Below are 25,351 nucleotides of genomic sequence, written 5' to 3'. Positions count from 1 at the left end.
CAAAAATAAAATTTTATAGGATCTAAAAACATTTTTAAACCAAAATAAATTTTTAACTTTCAATAGTTATGTTTGTCAACCGTATTAAACAATAGAAATAAGTCTAATGAGTAATGATTAACTGAATAAGAAAAAACCTAATAATTAATATTTCATTACTTACACAATTTCAATAATTAAAGAGACCATTTAAAATTTTAATCATGAAAAATCAACTAAACTCAACAGAGATTTGTAGACTAATGCACCTAAAAAATCTAAAATTGGGAAGCATGCCATTCCTGTGTTTAGTTATCCCTCCGGAATTATTTCCATATTGGTCACATTTAAAATTCGGAAGCAATGCAGAGCGGTGGTGTGACCACAGGTTTAACATGTTTTTTTGCAATTGCATGCCGTTGCAGGCATTAATTGAGGGATGTGGACGTCATGAGTTATGACGTAGTTGCTGATTCAAGTGAACCAACAATTACAATCCTGTTCTATTAGAGAAAAGAGATCACATCACATGTAGTACTATAAAAGAAACCAAGTTTGCCCGTGCAACATCCGTGAATTGGTTTATTTTCAGTTGCCTAAACGTAAAATAGAACAACCTTTGTCCTTTGTTTGCTTTGCTATATAAACTGTTCTTGCGGCTAGCTGCTACCACGACGATTACAATTCACGGTCTCACTTAGCATCATTATATATATTCCTCATCCCAATTGTTGATCCTAGATACATAGATAGAAAACATGTCTATTGAAGCTATGGCGATGGTGGGTATGGATTACAAAGAATGTGCAATCTCATTGGAAAAGTGGGATCCCCTTTACCCACAACAACCTCCTTTGTACCTTCTGGCTGCAGAGCGTAATGAAATAGTTAATTTGACTGCAGAGGGGATGAAAGCAAAGATCCGAGAATGGGCAAAAGCTGTTGCTTCAAGTTCCAAGCAACAACGTGTAACAAATGACAAGGGCAAAGTGCATGTATTTAGCTAGTACTAATTTGCTAATTTGTTATAGGAACAAAACAAATGTTGCCTAAGCTTTACCCAGAAATTGAATACCATGTTTAATTCACCAGCATCGCATGCTATGCCAATTAGTGCTATACACACTAATTTGACCTCATCTTTTGTAAGTCTACGCACTAATTTGACATGCCCAGAGTCATGCACCTAATCTTTTAACGTCATCATCTTGCTAGTATCTCTGTAGCCATCTAATTATTAATGTTAATGATACATTAGACGCATACGAGCATAAACACGGTCAAATTCACATAACTGAAAATCAGCAACAACTTGGTATCTGATTCCTACAGGAAAACTCTCAGAAAACCTTCACTTATAAGTTGTTGAATGGTCGATTGTGCCTGCACTGAAATTTAATTCACGGGGTGCTTTGCTTTCATCACTTATGAGTTGTTTCCCTCCCTTCCCTTCCCATCATTAGAGTTACTTCAACAAATAAGGGGGGAAAAGTTAAAACCTTATTTAATTATAGAAAAAAGTAATCTCATAGCAAGCATAATAATCAGAATATGAAGATTATTACCTATATTTTTACACTTGGAGTACAATAACACCTATGTTTGTTTTTAATCGAATTCACCTCTTAAGAAGGGATAATGTGATACAGTATCAACTGTAATGGTCTAAATTTATGTATCTTCTCATCTTCCACCCGATAACTCAACTGCATCTTGGTTATTATAAACCGAATCTTCTCCCCAGTTCATTCTTCTTTGCAGTCTCTCATAATCTTGCCTTGTATTGACCTCCACATGCTGCCATTCCTCCCATCTTTCAGCTAGCCCTTCTCCCTCTAACATTCTTACAACCTCTGACATTGCTGGACGATCCTCGGGTGATGCTTGTGTGCAGAGTAATGCAATTTGTACAATTACTTCAACATCTTCTATGTTGTAATTTTTATTAAGGTTGCAATCAACAATAGTCTCTAGTCTTTTCTCCCGCTGCAGTTTCTTAACCTACACAAAACACAATATGGTAAAACCAGTAACCAATAGATAAACTGAATAATAATACGAACCTTATATATGAAGACAAGCACAAAAACCAAGTAGGCAGGAGCATATCTCTTTACAAAAATTACTTCACCTTTTGCTTATCAACATTGTAAAATGCAAAACCATGACTTAAAAAATACAGTTCAACTTATTCCAAGCTTGATAAGCATGTAGAAGTTCAATTATAGTACAGAAACTTCTAGTAGCTCATCACAAACTTTTACTCCCTGTCTATGTGCATGTTTAATTTCACGTTGAGTCTACCAGCCAACAATTTTAGGTAAATGTTTAAATGATTGATCTCATGTCAAATAATTGATTCTAAGTTCAAAACTGATTTTAACTTGAAGCAACATTAAGTAACTTTTGTATTAGATTAAAACTTACTTCACCTTCCTTCTAGAATAAAAACACCCTAACATATAAATCATTTCACTTTGAAATCAATTTTGTAAATTCAATTTCATTCAAAATTAATTTTGCAAATGTTCACCCTAACACAAACACACTATATCAATAAAATGCCAAAGTCGATATCATCAAAGCACCAAGAGGCATGCACAAGTTCCAAGCATGTTATACATATATGAAACATGATACTAATGAGGTTGTCTCACATGGTCAAGCAATAAGACGTCATCTTCCTCTTCCAGACGTGAAAAGTCAATTGCACGCTGACCTGTTACAAGCTCCATAAGCATAATCCCATAACCAAAAACATCTGTCCTTTCTGAAGATTTTCCAGTGGACAAGTATTCTGGAGCTATATGACCCATTGTCCCACGAACTTGAGTTGTCACATTAGTATGTCGAATATCAACTAATTTTGCCAAACCAAAGTCACCGACAACTGCTTCAAAATCTCCATCAAGTAATATATTAGCTGCCTTCACATCCCTATGAATAATCCTAGGATTGCATTGCTCGTGAAGATATTCTAGGCCACGGGCAGTTCCTAGAGCCACTCGTTTTCTGGTAGGCCAATCTAAAACGGGTTCCCCACGTTTGAGTTCTGCACCAGTATTCATGCAGACAAATTATCACTAAAAAACAACCAAATTATAAAAGCAAACTTAAAAACAATACAGAGATTCAAGCTACCCTCAAATTAAAATACTGCCAGACAAGGATACAAAATTCATAATGCAGACATGGTTGAATTCCATGTCACATCAGGCTTTCATGATTTTAATACAGCACAAATCTGAATATTTAAAATTGGGTACGCCTGCAAGATGAAAGTTGCCATATTTCTACTGAGTTTTAGTGATAAAACACATGTCATCATATTCATCTCTCACATTCTTGTTCTATTCCCAAAAGTCTGTTGGGAAGACAAGAACTACTAATAACAAAAGAACTCTGAAGTTCCAGACAAAAATTTTGAAAATGTCAGAAGTGTCCTGAATGTTAGATTAAAACTTGATTATCTAGGAAATGTTAAGATGGCTTATATGACTGAAACCAAACAAGATATTAAGGTCGGTAACTATTTAACTACATGAATGACCCCTCTAATCCAAGTTACAAATAATGTAATAACTAATAATACTCTCTCTTTTATAGCAAATCAATTTTAATACTTAGCAGACCCCAGGAATTCTCATATCAATGTAACTAAATACCTCGTAAACGATAGGCAACACTTAAGTTCTGCATGAAGGGATAAACTAAGAGGCGTTCAGTTGAAGTAGTACAAAAACCAATGAGCCGTAACAGATTCCTATGGACAGCTATGCTTATCAACTCCACTTCACGCTGGAAAGCTGCATCACCCGCAGGACTTTCATAATCAGTTAACCTTTTGACAGCAACTTTGGTGCCATCTGCTAGAATACCTTTATAAACCTTTCCAAAACCTCCCTGTCCTAAAATATTTTTCTCGCTGAAGTTGTCTGTAGCTATCTGCAGTTCTTTCCAGGAAAATCTTTTTATTTGACCAAATGTAATTCGGCGATCGACTTCACCTGAAGATACATGAAAAAAGGAGATTAAAATAGATAGTTAGCAAGAGAACAATTCAAATAAAATAGATAGTTCACATCAACCTTAATTTTAAAATTGATATTAACTACGAAACTTGATTGTTTCCTTGTTTTAATTTTTTTTCTCAGCTTATTGACTCTTTAGCATACATTACCCTTCCTTTGGTGTACTTCTCTTCTTTTTCATAATACTTTTTATAAAATGAATGTTATACAGTATTTCAACTAGTTGTCACAATTAAAAGCATTACAAGATAGTTCAACCAGTAAATTCTGATGTGTGGTCATGGAAGGTTCAGAAGAATGGTGATGGTATACACTAATGTGTGGTCATTAGATCCAATGGGCCATAAGTTGTCCGGACACCAAAATAAAGCAAAGCCACAAACCAAACATATTGGCAATTCTAATGTGTAAGATATTAGAAGAACTAAGCCTGATCAATAAAAATAAGTTTACATTAATTAACCAGATGTTCTAAAATGGAAAAGATATTACTGCAGCCAGATGCCATTGGACCATCAAGGTGGATATCAGTATTTTTTTCAACAAGAAAAATGCAATTCCAATAAATAGATGGTGCATAACGAGCTAAGAAAAAAAAAATCTAAAATATGGACAAAATGTTTTATATCATATTAATTCATCACTTGATAGTGTTAGATCGGCTTGTAACAGAATGCGTAGGTAGTGTCACCAGATCAATAGTTTCTGATGCTTGCACCTACAAACAATCTAAAAAGCATTGCACAAACTAAAAAGGGAACTCAAACCTGGAACATCTACATAAACTTCACGCTTGCACCCCTTGTACCAGAAGAACAGCAGGCCACCAAGAAAAAGAATAACAACTAAACCTGTAACTGTCCCAGCTATGAGGCCTATTTTTGTTTTATGTGACGAATCTGACAAGTGAAGGAAAACTAGTTTTCAGCTTGTTGCCTGTAAATGGAGGCGAGGGGGATGGGGGTAGAAAAACACCTTACAGAACAAAACAGGATCAACAAAAGTAACCTTGATATGCATTATCAGATGTGCAAAGATGATGGTAATTCACACCACAATTCAAATTATTTCCAGTGAAACTGCAATGAGGAACATAGTGAAACTAAGTGGAACGTAAAAAAATCTAATTAAACAATGGACAGCATCACATGAATCCTAAATTCAAAAGTTCTATTCCTCTCCAAGGACTCCATAAACATAAAAATGTTAAGATAGATGTCTGACTATACAAGGACAAGACACAGAATAATTTTATATGAGAAAATATTGTTGTGATACTTATGATAGAGAAAATAACAGAGAATCAATTAAGGTGATTTGGAAATGTGTAAAGAAGGCCACTAGAAGTAAGTTTAGTCCAGTGAAAAGGAATAAATGGAGACCAAGAAGGACATTGGAGAAAATTATTAAAAAGGATCTCATGGTGAATAATATCTTTGAGAATTTGGTTTATTATTGAACTCAATTGCATTGTATGATCCATGTAGCTGACCTCACCTAGAGAGACAAGGCTATTGTTGTTGTTTCCTTAACAAGGGCGATCAGCATTTTCCAATGAAAAACCATATTTCTTGGAATTGACAAAAAAATCTACCACCTTTTTAATCTTCTGCCTTTCAATATTATATATCAGGTATATGGAAAAAAGTCATACTGTGGAACTTAATTACTAAATTAAGTTGGAGAAATTGAATATGTGATGACTACAAATCTTTCAAAGGAAGATCAAAAGTGGAACCAGGGAAGACCATTAGAATCATAGACTACCATTTGATTATGTAACAGTTGAATGAAGTTGTAGATTTAGGTTCTTTAGGACATATGCATCCACTTTCCAGATGTTTTAGCTATAGTCATTGAGTCAGGGATACAAATTTATCTTTAAAAGGTGCTTTAAATATTCAATCTAATACTAATTTACCATACATACTTGTACATAGGAATGCTGAATAACTGCTCTGGAATCTGCCCGCTAAGATCATTTGAATCTAGCATACTGCAAAAGAGAAGTTTAAGCAATCCATCAGATATAATGATAAATTGATAATAAAATGTACTTAAAAGTTAAAAGTAAGAAACAATAAGTATCAAAAAATAGTTTACATACACATTGATCAAGCTTGGGAGACTGGCAAGTGATTCTGGAATAGTCCCATAGAGATTGTTTTGACTCAATGTCCTAGTTGAAGGACCAAAATTAGACACTTCCAGACATTACAAAAGGAAAATAGATGATAAGATTCCATACTTACAAGAATTGAAGCCTTTTAAGATTACCAAGTGAATATGGTATTTCACCAGTTAATTTGTTGCTTTCCAAATCCAATCTGACCAAGTTTGTAAGATTTCCAAATTCTTTTGGTATGTCACCAGTAATGTTATTCCCTTGCAAAGAACTGCATTATAAATGTGTAACATACATCACTTTCTCAAATCAACAATTAGAAAGTAGGAACCCTAATGAATGATTGAATAGTCTACTACAATTCATAATATACATAGAAGATAGTATATTCAACAATCCTGAGTAAGCATATAAAAATAACACAGAAATCTATTTATCCATGTGATTTCATGAATTCATGTCTTAACAGTATAATGAAACAAAAAAAGCACGATGAGACGAGGAACTGAAACCAGGGACGGAGCAGGGGGAGGGGTCAGTTTTGTGGATATTTCATATCACAAATACTTACAGAATTGTAAGACTTTTTAGAGATCCAATTCTAGGTGTCAACGATCCTGTGAATCCCATAAATTCTAGTGAACTGCAACAAAGTAATAATTATACAATATGAATAAAATGATAAATTATTTCTGTACCAATGAAGGCTGAGGCTATCAAAATCTTCTGCAAATTAAATATTTAAAAGAAAGCAACCAGTGGAGATTTACATTAAGAAATAAGAATAAGAATATCTTACATTCGAACAACGTTGCTATTCTGGTCACATTCAACATTGGACCAAGTACAAGGGTTTACTAGATTTTTATTCCAGTTTGTAAGCTGGTTGGCAGAAACATTCAATGATACCTTCAAAGCATACAATGCATCTTCTGAAATGAACATAAACATTATGCATCTATTAGGGTTAAGACTGAGAGTCAAGTCCAACTCCACTTGCAACTTTGACAAAACTAGAAAGGAAGATAAATGTCAAATCCATATCATTTTCTACTGAAATCTTATAAAAATAATAAGATTATCAGATTTTGTTGACAAACATTTTTATCTATGTATTCATCACAAATGAATAAAAAATTAAACTTTGAGAAGAACATGTCTAACTCTAAACTAAACCAAAAACTGAAGAGTACGTCACTTTGGCTCTCAGCTATATCTACTGTTGTTTGCTTGTAATTTCTAAGTGAGACAAGGGACATTATCTACGTATTCCTCATAAATGAATAAAAAATTAAACTTGAGAAGAACACGTCTAACTCTAAACTAAACCAAAAACTGAAGAGTACATCACCTTGGCTCTCAGTTATATCTATTGTTGTTTGCTTGTAATTTCTAAGTGAGACAAGGGACAGGTTGCTAAAAGAGGATGTTATCAAGGAATACACAAACACATGCTTGTTTCAATAATAAAACAACTTCTAACAATGTGCAAAGGTACAGTTTGCCAACACAATAATGATTTTTCCCGGTAAGAATGGGACCCAAGTTCCAAAGTTTCATTAATTCACATACACTGCTACTAAACAGTTTATTCTCAGGTTGAAAGAATGATCATTAATTCATATGGAGCATATTTAAATAAATTAAAAAACAATCCAACTGACTTTGCAAAAAGATATAGGAAAAGGGCAAAATGAGGATGGATCAAAGTGCCACCTGGTCAATCCAAACAGTCACACTAGTGTACCAGAAAGGATTACGAAGAAACTAAATCTTAGAGAGGCAGAACAAAAATACTATTGAGTCAAAATATGAATGAATCTTAATTGTCTATTAAGTTAAAATCCTGAAACTGACAGAGACAAAGGAATTGAAGGAAATAAAAAGTGCAGTTAAATTTTACATAGCTTTAGCTTAGCATGGCAGATGAAAAGAAGAGAAGATTGAACCTTGTGAATCAAGCTCATGCAGTGCAGAAGAAGAGCATAAGCTAGTCAATAGCAAAAGAACAGATGCCAAATCCATTTTTCCACTGACATCAACCAGTGACACTACAACGTATATTATGCTCTAGTAGCACATGGCAAATCTTCATCTTTGTAGTTGCAATCAGTAAAGAAAAACTGTATATATAAAGATAAAAGGAAAGGAAAGAAAAAATGAGGCAAATTGCCTGAACAACGATATGATACTGTTATGAGATGTGTCAAATGACCAACCGTGAATTTTGAACTATCTATCAAAAGAAAAGAAGCTTAAGTACTAACAGATAGGGGTCAACCACACAAAAAGAGTGAGAAAAAATGAAACCGGGAACAGAAATGGAATCATGTACAAGACAAAAATGAATGAATCCAAGATTATTTGAACCGGTCAAACAAAGTCAGTTTCTTTTCTTTATAACTTTTTGTTGGTAAAATAAATAAAATGAACTAAACAGAAGAACAGGACATAGCAGACAGAACAAATTATTATTAAATTATTATTCTTGCAGTGATATAATAATAGCAATATAGGCAAAAACCGCTATGGAGAATAATAAATTGAAAAAAGAAAACCCTATGATATTTTAACCCCTTTTTTATTAGATGACAATAATACTGAGCGGTGAAGGTAGCATCTAATATCTATGGTCATGGTCTAGTAGCAATCCAATGTGCTATCCACTAGACACTAGTACATTGAAAATAAAGACCAATCATTGTCGTCCAATCTCTATCATTAGCTGGTTTTTTTGTTTTCTTTTCCTTTTTTTTTTTCTTTTCTACGACCCATAAAAAATATTCGATTTAATTTACTTCTTAAAAGAATATCAAATAATTTTCTAAAATTGTAAATGCAATACATTTTAATCTTTAGTCATTTCAGATCTTATATATTAGATAACTAACATGTATGGAGCTAATCAACTAACAGAATTTATCCCCAAAACAATCAAGTAATTAATCACAGCTATCTATCATCAATAGTTGTATCATTATCTTGTAATATCCTCACGAGCTAGAAAGTGAATCATTACTCTCAGCTTAGAGAGTAAAAGAGGGGGGGAAACTATTAGAATCGAGTGGTTTAGTCAAAATGTGAGAAAGTTGGACTGAAATAGAGATTGAAAACAAATAAAATAAGCGATTATAAAACTTTTCATGCACAATACGCCAACTAATATCTATGTGCTTAGTGCATTCATAGAAGCGCGCATTGGCGACAATATGGGAGAGTTGACTGACTAATGACTATCACGATATAATATGGCTAGAACATAGCAATAGCACGCATTTCACAAAGTAGATAACTAAGAGATTAAAATAAAGAAGATAACTAAGTTATTGGATATTGCAAAATGTGGAAACAAGAGCTTTGGACTCAAACTTAATAAGAGAAACAGGCTATATTATGCTTCTTGGATTTCCAACAAACAAGAGAATCACCAAGGAAAAATACAAGTCAAGCAATCTAGTCGGAGTCACAAAAAGCCTTCAATTGAACAGTGGAAGATATAGGGGAAAATAAACCTTGAACAGGAGAACCTTTGAAATATCGAAGAACACAGTGATGAGTCAGCCTAATTGTTACACAAAATATTTGATGTATTGCCTTGTAGAGGTCAAATATAACGATATGCCAATTAGGTGTTTATATGTTAGTACATTAGTATAGTGGGAGCTGGTTTAGTAGCCAACAAACTAACATTAGAAAGAACCAAAAATGTGTATGGGTTTGAGTTGGTTCATATTAGTCTGGGTTTTGCACGCTCAAATCTAATGCTTGAAACAACATTATCCAATTTGCAATTTTAAAATCCCAAATAATTTGATAATCCAAATCAATCTGAAATTTTTCTTTAGAAAAAAGTAAACCTAATTTTTTTATTTAATTTAAGTTAATCGAATCAGACTAATGTAAATCATGTCCACCTCCCGTAAAATCTTATCTCAATCAAGTAAGAATGCACCTTTCACTAACCAGCAAGAAAACACTTCTTATTTCAATAACAAATTTCTCTAATGAGTATTATTATTTCGTACAAATCATCATTGCACAAATAGTAATATCAGACGGGGATCTTTATTTTAAAATAGATATTTATTGAAAAATAAAATAAATAAAAACTGAAATTTGACGAAAAACTGTTTGTGTGATTTTTACGAAAATCAATTCGTAACTTTTTAGCATTTTCCTTCTCCAATATCCCAACAACACTATCTTATATACATACAACAATTCTTAAAACTATCATTATGGTAGGAGAGAAAAACTATCATTCAAGTGAACAAAAGTTTCATTAGTCATTAATATTCCGTCAACATGAAGTTTCAACTTGAATAAAAACCTCGATGGCAAGGTCCAAGATTATTATTTGGTTCCTACTTATACATGAATACCTTTTCATTCAGCCAAGCCAATAAAAAAAAGAAAAGAGTTCTTATATTTTACCACTCCTAAATATCAAACACCTTATCAACAAATCTCTTTTTTTTTATTGTATCTCATGATCTATCATATTAATATTTATCTCTTTTCTCTCTCTATCTCTCAATTTGTCAATTAACTTTTGGTAGTTAAAGACTTTTCCTAAAGAAAACCTCTTCGGTTGGGCTAAAATCAGTTGTTACACATTAGTATGATTGTCATTTTTTACTTATTCATTAACAATTTTAATTGTGCAACTTGTGGTAATTACTACTTATTTTTAAGTGATTAGTTGACTACAGTTAAAGATGCACTAATTTTCCTCTTTAAAAAAAACAAAAAAAAGTGAAATCGGATTAAATAACACTGCATTTGGGGCTTTCGCTCTCGGATTAGGTGAATCAAAGTCCACGAGGTCGTTTGGACTAGAATATTTTGTCCTTTTCAATCTTTTTCGTGGAGAAACTTTATTTAACTAATCAGATTTGTTTTTCTCAAAAGTCAAAAGAAAAAACTACTGTCCCCCGATTTCTGCCCATGGCACCTTTTAAAAATTGTCTTATTTAATATTTTAATTTATTAAGTTATAATTTTTTCAAGATATATTTTTTTAAAACAATAATATATAAAACAAGCTTCGGAAAAGAGATGAAAAATGTAAGAAAAGAAAACATGAATAACCATGAATTTTCTTTGTTTATTTCAAGAAAAAGTAAAAAGTAAAAAGTAAATAATTGTCTTCTAGAAACAAAAATTTAAACTTTTATTTTGTTTTATTTTTCCTTCAATTTAAATTTCAAATTTCTCTTCTTTTTCATTTTCTTTCTCCTCTATCAAACATAAGATAAATGTAAATACTTCTTTTACTGAAAATTTAAATATTAATTTATTACATTATGAGAAATTAACTACTAATTTCTATTGCTAAATTCAACCTTCTTGGTTAACTTACAAATTCTGAATTATGTAATAACGATGGTGATTTTTGTATTTCTTAATGATTACATTAATGCCACATCAACATGTTAAGTATATATTTAACTTAATTTAAGACTAATTAATTGTTTAATAAAAAATTTAATATTCCAAGCACTCATTTTTATAAAAAATAAATTTATAACATGAGAATGAAATATCTAACTTTTATTTTCCATATGAATTTGTGTAAAGGTTGGACCGGTTATATAAACTTAATTTAATACGTTATAGTTGTAAACCATTTCAAATAATGCATTTTAAATTTAGATGTACAAAAAATAAGACATTTCAAAATTAAAGAGATGAAAAAAAATTAAAGGGATTAAAACTTAACTTCAATAATTTTAAAATGACAAAAACATACTTTTTCCAATAAGTCATAAATTAGTAAATTAAATTTATCTATTAAATACTTAAATTAAATTAATCAAAAAGGTTACGAGTTAGTCAAGTAAGGATGAAAAAAACGCACCAAATGAACTCTTTCCCTGCCATGCCATTTCAATCTTCCACTCTGCAATAACACGACTCTGTAACTAATCCCTTTCTAAGTTTTCACCCTGTTTGCTCATTCATTCCTCCACACTTCATGTCCAACACTTATAATTATTATTTTAAAAAAGGGTAAATAAATGGGTAGTAGCAGTAGGAGGTGTTTGAGCTTCACCACTTGGCGTGACCGGTACTTGCGGTATTCCTTCTCCCGGGCCGGACTCAAATCCACAACCACCGATCTCGGCGACGGCACCATCATGCATTGTTGGGCCCCCAAGGCCCATAACCACTCCACCACTTCCCTTCTTCTCATCCACGGCATCGGAGCCAACGCCACGTGGCAGTGGAACCACTTCATCTCCCCCCTCACGCGCCACTTCAACGTATACGTCCCCGACCTGCTCTTCTTCGGAGATTCCCACACGACACGACCCGAGAGGTCGGAGTGGTTCCAAGCGAAGTGCGTGATGGCTCTGCTGGAGGCTCTAGGGGTCCGCCAAACAAGCGTGGTGGGGCTGAGCTACGGCGGCTTTGTGGCGTATGCTGTAGCGGCGATGTTCCCGGAGAGGGTGGAGAAGGTGGTGGTGTGTTGTGCTGGCGTGTGCTTGGAGGACAGGGACATGGAGGATGAGGGAATGTTTTGGGTTAAAAGTGTTGACGAGGTTGTTAGTGTTTTGCTGCCGCAGACACCGCAGAAGGTTAGGGAACTGCTGCAGCTTACCTTCGCCAACCCTATCAAACTCTTGCCAACTTGTTTTCTCAAAGATTTCATTCATGTAAGTAGATGTTTGGTTTTTAGTTGCAAAATTAAGATTTGGATTAAAATGAAGTTCGCAAAATATTAGAATCCTTTTTTCAAAAGAAAATTAAATTTGTGAATAATTAGATTTATTTTAAAATTCGTGCACGTAATTTAAACTGAAATCTAAACATACATTAATGTGTATGGTTTGCAGATACAAAATTATGTTTAAGAAAAAAATAATTTTATCAGCAGATCAAACATTTTTATATCCGTTGGAGTTGTCAAGGAGCACTATAACATTTCCAACGGCAAAGATGTAGTTGGTGTTTGTTATATATAGTAAAAGGAATAAAACAGATTTATATTTATTTTCAAGCTGAAATTGGTTACTACTTGCTATATGTAGCTATCAAGTGTGTGTTTGTATTATCTAGGGAAAATAATTTTGAATAAAACTGACTTTAGTTAAAATTGATTGTTAAAATGAATCAATTTATATTTGAATGTTTTTATTCTAAAAAAATTGATAGAAAAAAAATTATGTAACTTTTTATTTAGCATAGAAGTTATAAAAATTATTTTAATTTAAAATTAATTTTAGAAATAGAATTAATTTATTACTTACTTACCTGATAATTATGAAGATATGTTGTTTACATGCAGGTGATGTGTACAGAGTACCGGCAGGAGAGGACAGAACTAATTCAAGCATTGCATAAGGATAGAAAACTGTCTAATCTTCCTAAGATAACCAAGGTTCTCTTTTAATTAATTTGCTTCCGACCTTATATTTTGAGTTAAATTGGCCACATTTACATTCTTGCTCTGTAACTTTTCAATAATACAGCCTATGCAAATTATCTGGGGAGAGCAGGACCAGGTATTCCCACTGGAGTTAGCTCACAGACTGAAGAGGTAAATTTTTAGAAATTGAAGTTGTTGTACTCATTATTATTGATTTTATCTTTTAAGAGCCATGGGACAATGCAATGGAACTAAAAATTTTGTTCCCATTTTTTTTAAATGAATATTACAAATTGAAGTAATAATTAAAAGCCAGTAAAAAGAATATATTTTTCTTGTTGAGTGAAGCAAAGGAACCATGATGCGTACACTGATAAGTAAGCGTCTTCATGCTTACACTAGGGTTAATCTTGGTTTGTTGTAAGAGAGATGTTATGATTAATCATAATTTATAAGATAAAACATGTATTTGATTATTATATTTTTAGTCAAACTTTATTTTATTCCTTATAATTTTAAATCGAAATTCTTATATACTTTAAAAAATAGGTGAACTTAATCTCTATTTTTTAAAATTTAGTTTCTATACTTTAAACTACAACTATGTGCAATTAAACTTTTGAGAATACTAGAGCAATTTCTTCTTCAACTTTTTGTGTTTGTGCCCCCTCTGTTTTTGTGTAATGTATTTACTTGATTGTTATGAATTTTGTGAATTTTATTACTTTTGCTGTTGTATCAGGCACGTAGGAGAGAAGGCACAACTTGTAGTCATTACGAATGCAGGGCATGCAATCAATGTAGAGAAGCCTAATGAGCTGTGCAAGAATTTAAAATCCTTCCTCATTGATCCATCCAAGCAAGAAAATCACAGCAATGGTCTAAAGGTTGACCCTCAGAAGCAGAAAAACTTTTCAGCATTGTGGATATGTATGTTTCTCGATTATTTTATGCAACAGCTATGAGCCATATTTTATGTTGGGAAAAAGTGAGAGAACCTTAGTACTATATATCTCTGCTACCAATTTAAACTTGAAAGGATTACATGTTGTAGTGTGGTTTGCAAATGTTGAGCGTCACTAGTGTGTTTGTGTCCCAGATGGTAAACATATTTTGTTTAATTTGTCAAAAAGGAAAACATCCGACCTGCCGGATTCGAACCAGCGACCTAAGGATTTCAGCTAGGGATCCCCACTACAGTCCTCCGCTCTACCAACTGAGCTAAGGTCGGATGATGGTAGAATCCGTGTTAGGAAAGTATAAGAAGTATAATAACATTTGAAGCATATTCCACATCTATTCAAGCAAATAGTGAGTTTGCTGTTACTCTAGAGTAATGAGTGGAACATTACACCAATCCTAATCCTACTCTCAGTCATCTGGGGATTATTGCAACTTTGCGAGTTTGTGATTTTTTCTTTTTTACTTGTTGCGTGTGAGAAAACAATTGTAGTATTTTTTTTCTAAGTACTCTTAAAAATTGTATTTTTTTTTATTTTTAAATAAGTTAATTGAAAAAATACCTAAATTTACAATAATTTGATCTAATTCTTGATTTTATTTAGTGTAAAAAGGTTATTTATATCAGTCTTTAACTGACATTGAAGCGATGGAAAACCCTTAACGCCACTCAAATTCCTCATCATTTTACCTTTCTTCACTCTTAAAGATCTCAAAATTGATCATACAAATTTTCACATCAATTCAAATCATGCTTTTAGACAAGAAGTAAATTGCAAATGAGCTAACTAAATCTCATCCATCCAATTTTTAATTAATATATTTAATGATTATCAATAATGATTCACTGATACATTACTTAATTGATAGTCCACCATAGAAACTAACTCGTAAGAGTTAAAAAATTTAACAATCAATTATAACTTATATGCATTTTTTATTGTATACATAATTGACATGTTACAAGTTCATATCCAAACATCAAAAACATTTTCTACTAAACTAGTTACAATCAATTATTTCTCAAGTAATTATTGTTGTTCGGTCTTCTTTGGTCATATGCATCGAAAATCATATTCCAACATTAATCACTTAAAAAATCATCTATTCCAATCTTTCCATACAGAGTACAAATCAATAAGATAAAGATTCTCCCAATCTTTCTATACATAGTACAAATCAGTAAGATAAAGATTTTCCTTAACATAAGTCCCATAAGTCTCGAGAAAAATTGAATATTTTATTATTATTACTTAACTGAAAAATATTAGTGGGAGAGAAATAATGCATAATGAGAAATATAATTAGTTGAGAGAAGCTTAGGTGTGTTTGATTTGTATTTTCATTTCTGTTTTCATTTCCTGTTTTCATTTTCTAAAAATTGTTTTTATTTTCAAGAAATTAGAATTCTGAAAATATGTTTGGTTTGACTTTTGTTTTCTGTTTTCATGAAATAAAAAAACTTGAAAATTTATGATAGATTGACTTCTTGTCTTTTTGTATGTTTATATTTGCTTAAAATTACATTCATTGTTACCACAATTTCATTTCTGAAAACACTAAAAACGAAAATTTATTGTTTTCATTTTCGGGTTGTTTCTGTTTTCATTTTCAGTTTTCGGAAATCCAACCAAACACATTTTCATCACCGTTTTCTATTTTCAGTAAAAATAAAAACAGAAAACAACCAAACCAAACACTCCCTTAGTATTCTCAATGTTCGAAACGGTTAGTTTTTTAAAATAGTAATTAATAAAATACTATTTTAAAGATATTTAAAAATTATTTCATCATATTTAAAACTAACTAATTAATCGAGCAAGAATTAAAACAATTAAAAACCAAAAATCTTTTTCTATTAAAAATATTTAATTAAACATTGATTCGTTTTTACACAACAATTTATTGAAAAACGTATCATATATGATTATAAAAAATCACATATAAATTTTTTAAAATGAAATTGAAAATCTATAATTTAAAAAATGAATAAAATCAATTTTATTCTTAATACAAAATTGAATCGAACCCAAAAAAATGGCATTAGGGTTCTAGAAACAGGGAAGTAGAGAGGCCAACGTTAGTGGTAAACGAAAATAAAAGGGTGAAAGAAAACTCGTCCACGAGGTTCTGTGTCATCCTATAAGCAAAGCAAATAAGAGTGCTCCATTTCCTACAACACTGTAACCTCATCCTCCAATTCCCACACCCACTCCTTCCCACAACACTGTAGCATAGCAGCAGTGGCTAAGGTTTCTCTTCCTATTCCATTATTGTCCTGTCTCAGAATTATCACATAAAACATGTTTTTATTCGTTCCTTCATTGTAGATTGGACTATTGTCGTTCATTTTTTATTCCATTGCTGTCGTGTCTGAGAATTATGACATAAACATGTTTTTATTTGCTTAACAACACCCAAACTTATATGTAAGTCACTAATTCATTCTTCTTTATCCCCTGTGTCGTTTACGGTAGTTGTTTTTCTTCATTCTTTTGGTTTATGGTATATTGATTATTGAATCTGACTAGCTTGTAATTCATTACTCATTACCAGGTTCACTTAGCATCGACAAAGTGCTTTTTGGTGATTTATGTTGTGATATTTTATAATTTTGTTTTTCAGCTAGCAGGATTTCATCGAGAAATTTTGTATTTTTTGGCATATTATCTTGCTGAAAATATATTAGATGGCCATTGCACCTTTTGGTAATACATCAGCTACTCAATGGGGAATTCATCCTCAGATTTTCGCGGGATCGACTGGGTTGGGAAAGATTGCATCATCCAGGAACAAGTTAGTCATATAATTAAATATTTCTTGACTAATGTTGTTGACTTGTAAAGGAGCTAAATCACCTTTAATATAGTTTTATTTATCACAATATCCATGGTATATAACCATGATCCGAGTTTATAACGTGATTTTTTACAGAAATCGTCAGCCATATTAGTTTTATTGTTGGGACATACACTCAAATTCTAAGAATCTTGGGGTTGTTTTGTATCCTACTTGTCATTAAATATTTGTCTTTGACCAAGGCTTACTCAATGGATACACAATTTTTTTCAGCATAGTTCATTGCACTGGAGAGTGTAATTAAATTAAGTTAATTTCCTTGCAGTGTTACAAGCAGGATAAGGTTTATGGTTGCCCCATGTTCGAGCTTTTTTTCTTGTCATTCCTTGCATGCACTATTTGACAAAGGTTCATCGCAAACTTTGCAACATCGCAGGGGATCGAGGTTAATAGTTAGAGCAGATGCAGTAAGTTTTAAACTACTCATGCATGATGCATTTCCAAGCAACAATGATTTCCTTCGGTTTTTCTATACAAATCGTGCTTTATGAAAGCATTCCTCCTTAAATTAAGCTACTCTCATGAACATTCAATATATTGACTCATTATATAATGTGTGCCAATGTGCAGGATTACTATTCTGTACTCGGGGTGTCAAGAAATTCCAGTAAATCTGAAATTAAGAATGGTAATTGATATGTTCAAATATATTATTTTTATTTACTTCATGAATGGCCTATTTTTAATGTAGCATTGTAAAGGAAAATCAATGACCCCAATAGGATCAGCCCATTAACTAATAAATGATTTTCTATTTTCATATAACTCTTGCTACATGCTCCAAACGGTTTGCCTAAAAAGCATGTGAAGCATACAAGATAAGTACTGAAACGACATCTAAAACTTAAGGGTCTGTTTGGGCCAGGGTGGTTGCGATTTTTGGTTTTTAAAAGTAAATTTCAAAACAAAACATGTTTGACTAAAATGTTGTTAAAATGGTTTATAACTCTTTCTAACACACTTACAGTTTTACATCAATTTTAAAAACATAAAAGGATTTGTGACTCCATATTAGTTTTGAAAAGCATCTACTACATTGTCAGGCACCGTCTCCCTTGGTGGTGCCGTCACCACTGTCAACCCCACTTCCACTGCTGCATACATGTGTGCAGTATGGAACAAAAATATTTTAGGGCCTATTAATTTGTCATTCATTTGAGATATTGTGGCTATATTTCATTCAGAATTGTAATGACATTGTCCGTCTAATTTGTCATTAATCAGAATTATATACACACTGTTGCGTACCCAAACACTTCCAAATGACATTTCTGAATCATTATAATTCATTAATTGGCATGGACAATGATTTGGCTGGGGATATGCTCTGCCAGAATGTCAACTACAATTCTGGTATAAGATCCTCTAGGAAAATTTCCACCCAAAACTTAACATTAAGACTATACATATTTTGTTTTTCATTTCTTTGTAATGTAGGATAGATTTGCAGAAGTTTAAAATTGCGGATGGGGAACATCAATGATCAGGAGGATGATGATAGAGGGTAGTGATTAAGAAGTTATTATTTGCCAGTTCCTGCATATGATTTACTTGAGTGTGCACATCTTTTATGTGTTGATTGTCTGATGTATCATTATAATATCAAATTTCTCTCTACTTTGGACATTTCAGCTTATCGGAAGCTTGCCCGGAGTTATCATCCTGATGTGAACAAGTGAGTTTTTCTTTCTTCTTTCATATTGAACATCGTCTACTTTCTGATTCTGTTCCCTTGCCTTGTTCCCCACTCTCTTTTTTTTGCTTTTAAAATTTTTATTTCTTTTATTTCACTGTTGCTGTGGACAAAGTGGTTTGGATGTCTTTGATTATAAAGCCCGTGGCTTGTTCTTTTTAAAAAGTATGTTTTGTATATTCCCTGAACTGCTTATTAGATAAAAAAATTAGGCCAAGAACCTCTGCACTCAGAAGTCAATTTTGCTAGGTGCATAATTTTATTGTCTTCACAATCATTTAGTTAATGTTGTTTGAACTATTATGGATTTTCACTTTCTGCTGCAGAGAACCTGATGCAGAACAGAAATTTAAAGAACTTAGTAATGCATATGAGGTAAATCTACAGCTTGTTGAACACAGCTGGCCATTATGCATGTCTACTCGTAATTGATCTTCTGTAATTCAAATTCTTTTGCAGGTCTTGTCAGATGATGAGAAACGATCCATATATGACACATATGGAGAGGCTGGACTTAAGGGTTCAGGAATGGGCATGGGGGTAAGCTACCTTTAAAGATGATGAGGAGTTTGACTTTGTTATCATATTTCCTGTTTCTCAAAGACGGATCATTTTTGTGATTTCAGGATTTCAGCAATCCTTTTGACCTGTTTGAGACACTGTTTGAGGGCATGGGTGGCATGGGGGGAAGCAGAGGATCTTGGAATGGAGCAGTTGAGGGCGAGGATGAGTATTACAGTCTTGTTTTGAACTTCAAAGAAGCCATTTTTGGGGTGGAAAAAGAGATAGAGATTCGGCGATTAGAGAGCTGTGGAACCTGCAATGGTTTGGGGGCTAAACCAGGGACTAAATCATCCAAGTGTAGCACTTGTGGTGGTCAGGGTCGGGTTGTCACGTCGACAAGGACTCCATTAGGCATCTTTCAGCAGTCCATGACATGCTCTTCTTGCAGTGGAACTGGAGAAACTTCAACACCTTGCAGCACATGTGCTGGGGAAGGTCGAGTGAGAAAGACAAAGCGGATAAGTCTCAAGGTTCCTGCTGGTGTGGATTCTGGCAGCCGTTTAAGGGTCCGAAATGAAGGTAATGCTGGAAGGCGTGGGGGTTCTCCCGGTGACCTCTTTGTTGTTCTTGAAGTTATCCCTGACCCCGTGCTTAAGCGAGATGACACAAACATTTTATACACATGCAAGGTGTCTTATATTGATGCAATATTGGGGACAACAATTAAGGTTCCTACTGTGGACGGCATGGTGGATTTAAAAATCCCAGCTGGGACTCAACCAAGCTCAACACTTGTTATGGCTAAGAAAGGTGTTCCCTTGCTGAATAAAAAGAATATGAGGGGTGATCAATTGGTTCGGGTGCAAGTTGAAATCCCCAAAAAACTGAGCAAAGAAGAGAGAAAACTTATTGAGGAACTAGCTGATTTAAGCAAAGGCAAGACTGCTGCCACCAGTAGGAGATAACTTATTGAGGAACCTGTATCCTATGTATTTCTAGCCTCATTTCCTTTTATGATGGATGGTTCATTCTTGACCTTGAGACTCACAACTCGGGGCTGCAGCTATTCATTTCAGAACTGTGGTGGGATTGGTTAGCATATATTGATAGATGTAGGTTACTAGTTTTTTATTTATAGACAGGCAGATATGAAGAGCAGAAGAAACTAGAGATCTTTCTTTTTCTTTGGAACTTATTATATGCCTTAGCAATGTTATTGTTTTTTTAAGGGTGGGGGTGGGGAAGGACTACAGCTCAGGTGCAATGCCATCTTTATTTTCTCAAGTGTTGTTTTTAGACAAAATTGGAAATGTATACTAATTTATTTAAAGTTATTTATAAAGCCAAAAAAACTTATTGTTAACATTTTGTTTGCCACAATTAATTTTTGCAAATGTCAGTTGATCTTGTAGCACTAGCGGTGTTGATACCTATAGCATATGGTGACTTTTTTCTTCTTCCGTTTACATTGTATTGCAGAAGCAATAAAATCTTAAAAATAAGTGGCAATTGTGTTGACGAAAAAGATGGTGATACTGATTGCTGTGCGTAAGTCGCAAACAAATTTTTTAATATATCAAATATCTAAAAGAAAAAATTTATTATGAACCTAAAACAAAATACGAGTATTTATTAGAAACTTAAAAAATATTTTAGTCTTTAATTTTGAAGTAATTTTTATTTTGCAAATTGAGTTTGCAGAAGGAAACTTGGTCTTGCATTTGTAGAAATTTGGTTTCAAACAAAATATAAGTGTGCAAACATATTTTTGAGAGTAATAGAATATGTTATGAAAGTGAGTTTAGTGTCCAAACTAAATTTGGAATGTATTTTTTAGAATAATAAAATGGTACGAAAGTGAGTTTACTTAGACTAAATTTGGAGCACTCTAAACGGAAATCTAAACAAGCTAAATGTGAAACTTTGGGATAGAAACAATTTTACAATTTTTTTAAAAGAATATGTTACTCTGTTTGTGCAAATGTTAAAGGTGCTTTTGTTTAGAAATATTTTTAACTTATTTTAAAAAGTTTTATTAGTAAGTAAGCCTTTGAATAAACTTTTTTGTTGAAAAAACTCAAGAGAGAACTTTATAGTCCCGATCTCCCGGGAAATAGAGCAACATGATTCCTTGTGAAGTATCTCTGTACATACTCTCAAGCCGTACAGACCTAGCATGCTTTTACTAGGTCAAACCTCTTAAGAAAAATCTATATCAAGTAAAATTATATATATTAGACTTTTAAAAAAAGTAAAATTAAACTTACAAAATCTATATCAAGTAAAAAAGTTTGAGAAGATGCAGGGACATTTTGGTGAAAAACAACACCTTTAAAATGGGCCTAATAGGCCAATGGTAGAGAATAGAGAAAGAAGGATCGAGAAGAACAAAAAAATGAGATGAAAAAAAAGTAATGGGGTGAGAGAGGCTCGAACTCTCGACCTCAGGATAACTCAGAAGCTATGAGACCTACGCGCTAGCCAACTGCGCCACCACCCCATTTAATGATTTATAAGCACTGTTAACTTATATATATATATATTTATTTTAAAGCCAAACATTACAGCACATTTTTTATAACTGTTCTCTAATTAATAAATTATTGTATTTAATAAGCAAGAGTAAAGTAACTCTTTTGTAACTATTGGTGACAGTGGAACCTTTACTGTCCTCAGTTTTTTTTTCTACATGCTAAATATGATATTCTTATCTGTGATTTATTTATTATACTTTACTTCTATTTGATTATTTCCTAGCTGGTTATCTATCACAGTTGGAAAATATATTCCAAATACTTAGTTGCTTTACACCAGAGACAGGAATCAGAAGTGCAAGTTACTTTTACATAACCACCAGCATGACAGTTTCTACAATTTATTAAATTGTTCTTCAAAATAAAGACCCCTTCTATCAACTTATTGAAATCATTATCACATGATCCTAAGTTTACTTGTACATAAAAACCCACTAAATTTTGAATTACTCTTCAAAATGAAGAGCCTCTTTTACGAACCTATTGAAGTCATTATAGGATGAGCCACCAATATCAGTGGCTTCTAGTGCTTTTTTCCTCCACTCCAAAACGTTTTGCTTCATTTCCTTTGCCTTATCTCCCTCGATCATTTCCTTAACAAGCTCAACAATCTCTCCACGCTTTACACTATGGTTCAGCTCCATTCCAATTCCCCAAGTTGTGCATGCATATCTACAATTCATTTGTTGCTCCGCAAAGAAAGGCCAGCAAATCATAGGTTTACCTTCACATATAGCTTCCGTTAGTGAATTCCATCCACAGTGTGTTAAAAAAAGTCCAATTGATGAATGTGCTAGCACTCTTTCTTGAGGGCACCAATTAGTGATGTACCCTCTCTCCTTAATCTCATAAAAAAACTCTTTTGGTAAAATTGCTGATTCACCCATCATCACATCAGGCCTAATAATCCACAAAAATGGGTGCATGCTATTTGCAAAGCCCAAAGCAATTTCTTTAAGGTGATGTTCTGTTATCACTGTCCAGCTTCCATAATTCACATACACAACTGAATTGGGTTGCCATTTATCTAGCGATTCGAGACACTTAGAGTCTTCAACCCATAAACTTGACCCAATGGACAAAACCTTGTCCTCAGGAACATGCCTTGTTAACAAGGGAGCTGGGCCAATGTTGTATATGTTGGGAAACTTGGCCTTGATTGCATCAAGGACTTCTAGTTCAAACTCTTGGATCGTGTTAACAATTATTGCGGATGATGTCAAGCAATTCTTTGCTAGTGACCCCATAAAATCGAACAAGGTCTCTTTAAGATCTGTGGTTCTGATAAAGCTTGGCATGTCTTTGAGTCGAATGTTTTTCATCCCTGGAATCCAATCTATGGGCATTTCTAGTTCACTATCGGTAATGGATTCATCATCTGAAACAAGATAATCCCTAGTTATCACTTGACCAATCTAAAATATTTATATATTAGTGCCAAACATTTGTGCCACAAAACCAAATCCATAATCAATACCAAAGGAGATTAAGGAAGAGTTTAATTTGTAATTTTGTGTATATTTTCGACTAAAATGTTTCACCTTGTCGACTAATAAAAAATTATGATATCAGATTAAATAATACAGTAGTATAATTTTTTTTATACTGTGAATACGTATATTATTTTCTTATTACGAGATTCGAAGTGTTAGGTCACTTTCCTAACTATGCAAAATAAATTTTTAGTTGTGTCTAAATATCATTCACTTTATTCGTTAATAATATAAACTATAGAAAAAAAATTGTTAGAAAGCTGCATAGTGACCAAAATCAAAATTAAAGTGAGATTTTATTCAACTTCTAAACTTCTAGAATTTAAGTTTACATACTAACTCTAAAAATTAACCCATGAGATACGAATTGTTTTATATTTATGTAATTATTTTTATTATATTAGACAATAAGGGATTTCTAACATACATAAAGTAGCCCATACTTGTAATATGAAAATTTATTCAAAAGTTAGTTATGTATACTTGTAACATCAAGACCAATTAAAGGAATAGTTTATTCAAAAGCCAATTTTTGAATTCTTGAAATTTAATTTGTCATAATTCAATCACAACACATGAAGTGAGTGTTATTTTCAAAACATAAATTTTATGTTTTGACCATATCATTAAAGAACTTGAAATTCTAAAGATGAATAAAATAGCATAAACTTAAAATATGAAAGAGGGATAGGTTGCTCAAAAGTAGACCTTCGAATGGAATAATTCCTCTATTGGCTAGTTCATTGAATTGCATGTATCCCATGAATCCACATGCAGAGGCAATCCAAAACTGAGCTTCAGGTATGCTCAGATCCTGAGTAGCTTGAATTGCAAAAGTCATAAGACCATCAGATATTATGGCACTAACTGGAGGTGCCCCTGAAGATGTGTTAAGTTTGATCAGAAGCTCTTTGAATGGTGCCAAAAAGTTCTTTCAAGTAGAGTCACACAGGGCGACGCCATCTGGGTTTCCATCACTGTCCCATGATGGTAACCCATCTGGAATGGTCTCATACTAAAAGCTAGGTTGGGCCTTGGGTGATGCTAGGCGCACCCAACATTATTGTTGGTACACCTAGCATTTTAAGTGAATAGCTGAAAATGCCCTTCACTCAAGTTGATCCGTATGACTCATACGGATCGAGTTGTCATGCGGATCATGTTTATCCGTATGACTCATACGAATCATGTTTATCTGTATGAATCATACGGATTAAGTTCATTCGTATGACTCATACGGATCATGTTGATCCGTATGATCATATGGATCAAGTTGATCCATATGGTTTGTATGGACGAACTTGATCTGTATCATACGAATCAAGTTCGTCTGTACAAACCATACGGATCAACTTGATCTGTATGTTTAAATTATACTTACAGATCAAGTTCATCCATACAAACCATACGGATCAACCATGAACTCGCGTACCTTCGATGTAGGATAATTTTGGAATTAATAAAAAATGTTGGGTGGACAAGCAATGGAGATGGTGCACCTAGCATCACCCTTGGGCCTTAACAGAGTTTGGGCCCAATGATCAGACTAAGCGTCTATGATTGGTTCAGTGTAGACAAAAGTTATGTGGAAACCACGCCAGTGAAGGGCCTTGGCCAATTGTATTAAAGGGTTTATATGGCCTTGTGCTGGAAAAGGAACACACACTACATGGGATTGGGGGCGAGGGTTTTTTTCATGTGACAAGCTCATTTTTCTTACTGGAGTTTTCTGATTCACTTCAGTTTATGTGGGTTAGTGCGTTTTATAATACTCATTCCAAAGCTAGCATGGTATTAGTTA

General features: G+C 33.1%; 4 protein-coding genes, 2 non-coding genes and 1 pseudogene across 9 annotated transcripts; 2 read left to right on the top strand and 5 right to left on the bottom strand.

Moving 5' to 3' along the window:
- Positions 1–548: 548 nt before the first annotated feature.
- On the bottom strand, positions 549–8,550 carry LOC100813228 (probable LRR receptor-like serine/threonine-protein kinase At5g10290). Of its 2 annotated transcripts, XR_419306.4 has the most exons (12): positions 8,085–8,550; positions 6,935–7,067; positions 6,707–6,778; positions 6,263–6,406; positions 6,118–6,189; positions 5,941–6,006; positions 5,019–5,089; positions 4,778–4,909; positions 3,645–3,986; positions 2,637–3,031; positions 1,545–1,980; positions 549–1,447 (listed from the first exon to the last, which is right to left on the bottom strand). XR_419306.4 is itself a non-coding variant. In XM_006601872.4 (11 exons), the coding sequence occupies exons 1-11, from the start codon at positions 8,158–8,160 to the stop codon at positions 1,663–1,665; spliced, it is 1,821 nt and encodes a 606-aa protein (XP_006601935.1). In that variant the 5' UTR covers positions 8,161–8,550; the 3' UTR covers positions 1,466–1,662. The 2 variants fall into 2 exon arrangements, 1 of the variants encoding a protein (XP_006601935.1); XM_006601872.4 differs by lacking the exon at positions 549–1,447 and having other exon boundaries at positions 1,466–1,980.
- Positions 8,551–11,978: 3,428 nt separating this feature from the next.
- Positions 11,979–14,574, top strand: LOC100812690 (monoacylglycerol lipase ABHD6). Of its 2 annotated transcripts, none has more exons than XM_003552765.5 (4): positions 11,979–12,794; positions 13,427–13,519; positions 13,611–13,678; positions 14,250–14,574. In XM_003552765.5, the coding sequence occupies exons 1-4, from the start codon at positions 12,156–12,158 to the stop codon at positions 14,470–14,472; spliced, it is 1,023 nt and encodes a 340-aa protein (XP_003552813.1). In that variant the 5' UTR covers positions 11,979–12,155; the 3' UTR covers positions 14,473–14,574. The 2 variants fall into 2 exon arrangements, with proteins under 2 accessions (XP_003552813.1, XP_040867934.1); XM_041012000.1 differs by having other exon boundaries at positions 11,991–12,716.
- Positions 14,575–14,647: 73 nt separating this feature from the next.
- Positions 14,648–14,738, bottom strand: TRNAY-GUA (transfer RNA tyrosine (anticodon GUA)). Its single transcript is given in 2 exon segments — positions 14,648–14,683; positions 14,702–14,738. It is a non-coding gene; the product is annotated as a tRNA-Tyr (tRNA).
- Positions 14,739–16,517: 1,779 nt separating this feature from the next.
- LOC100793352 (chaperone protein dnaJ A6, chloroplastic) lies at positions 16,518–20,886 on the top strand. 2 transcript variants are annotated; one of them, XM_006601871.4, is made up of 9 exons: positions 16,521–16,719; positions 16,798–16,896; positions 17,093–17,263; positions 17,592–17,733; positions 17,897–17,954; positions 18,959–19,001; positions 19,346–19,394; positions 19,479–19,559; positions 19,646–20,886. In XM_006601871.4, exons 3-9 carry the CDS (start codon positions 17,157–17,159, stop codon positions 20,486–20,488), a joined length of 1,323 nt encoding a protein of 440 aa, XP_006601934.1. In that variant the 5' UTR covers positions 16,521–16,719; positions 16,798–16,896; positions 17,093–17,156; the 3' UTR covers positions 20,489–20,886. The 2 variants fall into 2 exon arrangements, with proteins under 2 accessions (XP_003552045.1, XP_006601934.1); XM_003551997.5 differs by lacking the exon at positions 16,798–16,896 and having other exon boundaries at positions 16,518–16,719.
- A 1,052-nt stretch (positions 20,887–21,938) lies between these two features.
- On the bottom strand, positions 21,939–22,023 carry TRNAM-CAU (transfer RNA methionine (anticodon CAU)). The gene is given in 2 exon segments: positions 21,939–21,974; positions 21,986–22,023. It is a non-coding gene; the product is annotated as a tRNA-Met (tRNA).
- A 408-nt stretch (positions 22,024–22,431) lies between these two features.
- On the bottom strand, positions 22,432–23,907 carry LOC106794194 (linamarin synthase 2). The gene is made up of 2 exons (XM_041011943.1): positions 23,904–23,907; positions 22,432–23,435 (listed from the first exon to the last, which is right to left on the bottom strand). The coding sequence occupies exons 1-2, from the start codon at positions 23,905–23,907 to the stop codon at positions 22,504–22,506; spliced, it is 936 nt and encodes a 311-aa protein (XP_040867877.1). The 3' UTR covers positions 22,432–22,503.
- A 174-nt stretch (positions 23,908–24,081) lies between these two features.
- On the bottom strand, positions 24,082–25,261 carry LOC100812142 (UDP-glycosyltransferase 85A5-like; annotated as a pseudogene).
- Positions 25,262–25,351: the final 90 nt, after the last annotated feature.

Source organism: Glycine max, chromosome 18 (assembly GCF_000004515.6).
Source record: "Glycine max cultivar Williams 82 chromosome 18, Glycine_max_v4.0, whole genome shotgun sequence".
Lineage (NCBI taxonomy): Eukaryota > Viridiplantae > Streptophyta > Magnoliopsida > Fabales > Fabaceae > Glycine > Glycine max.
Note: the sequence above shows the minus strand (reverse complement) of the source record. Positions and strands in the feature narration are given on the sequence as shown.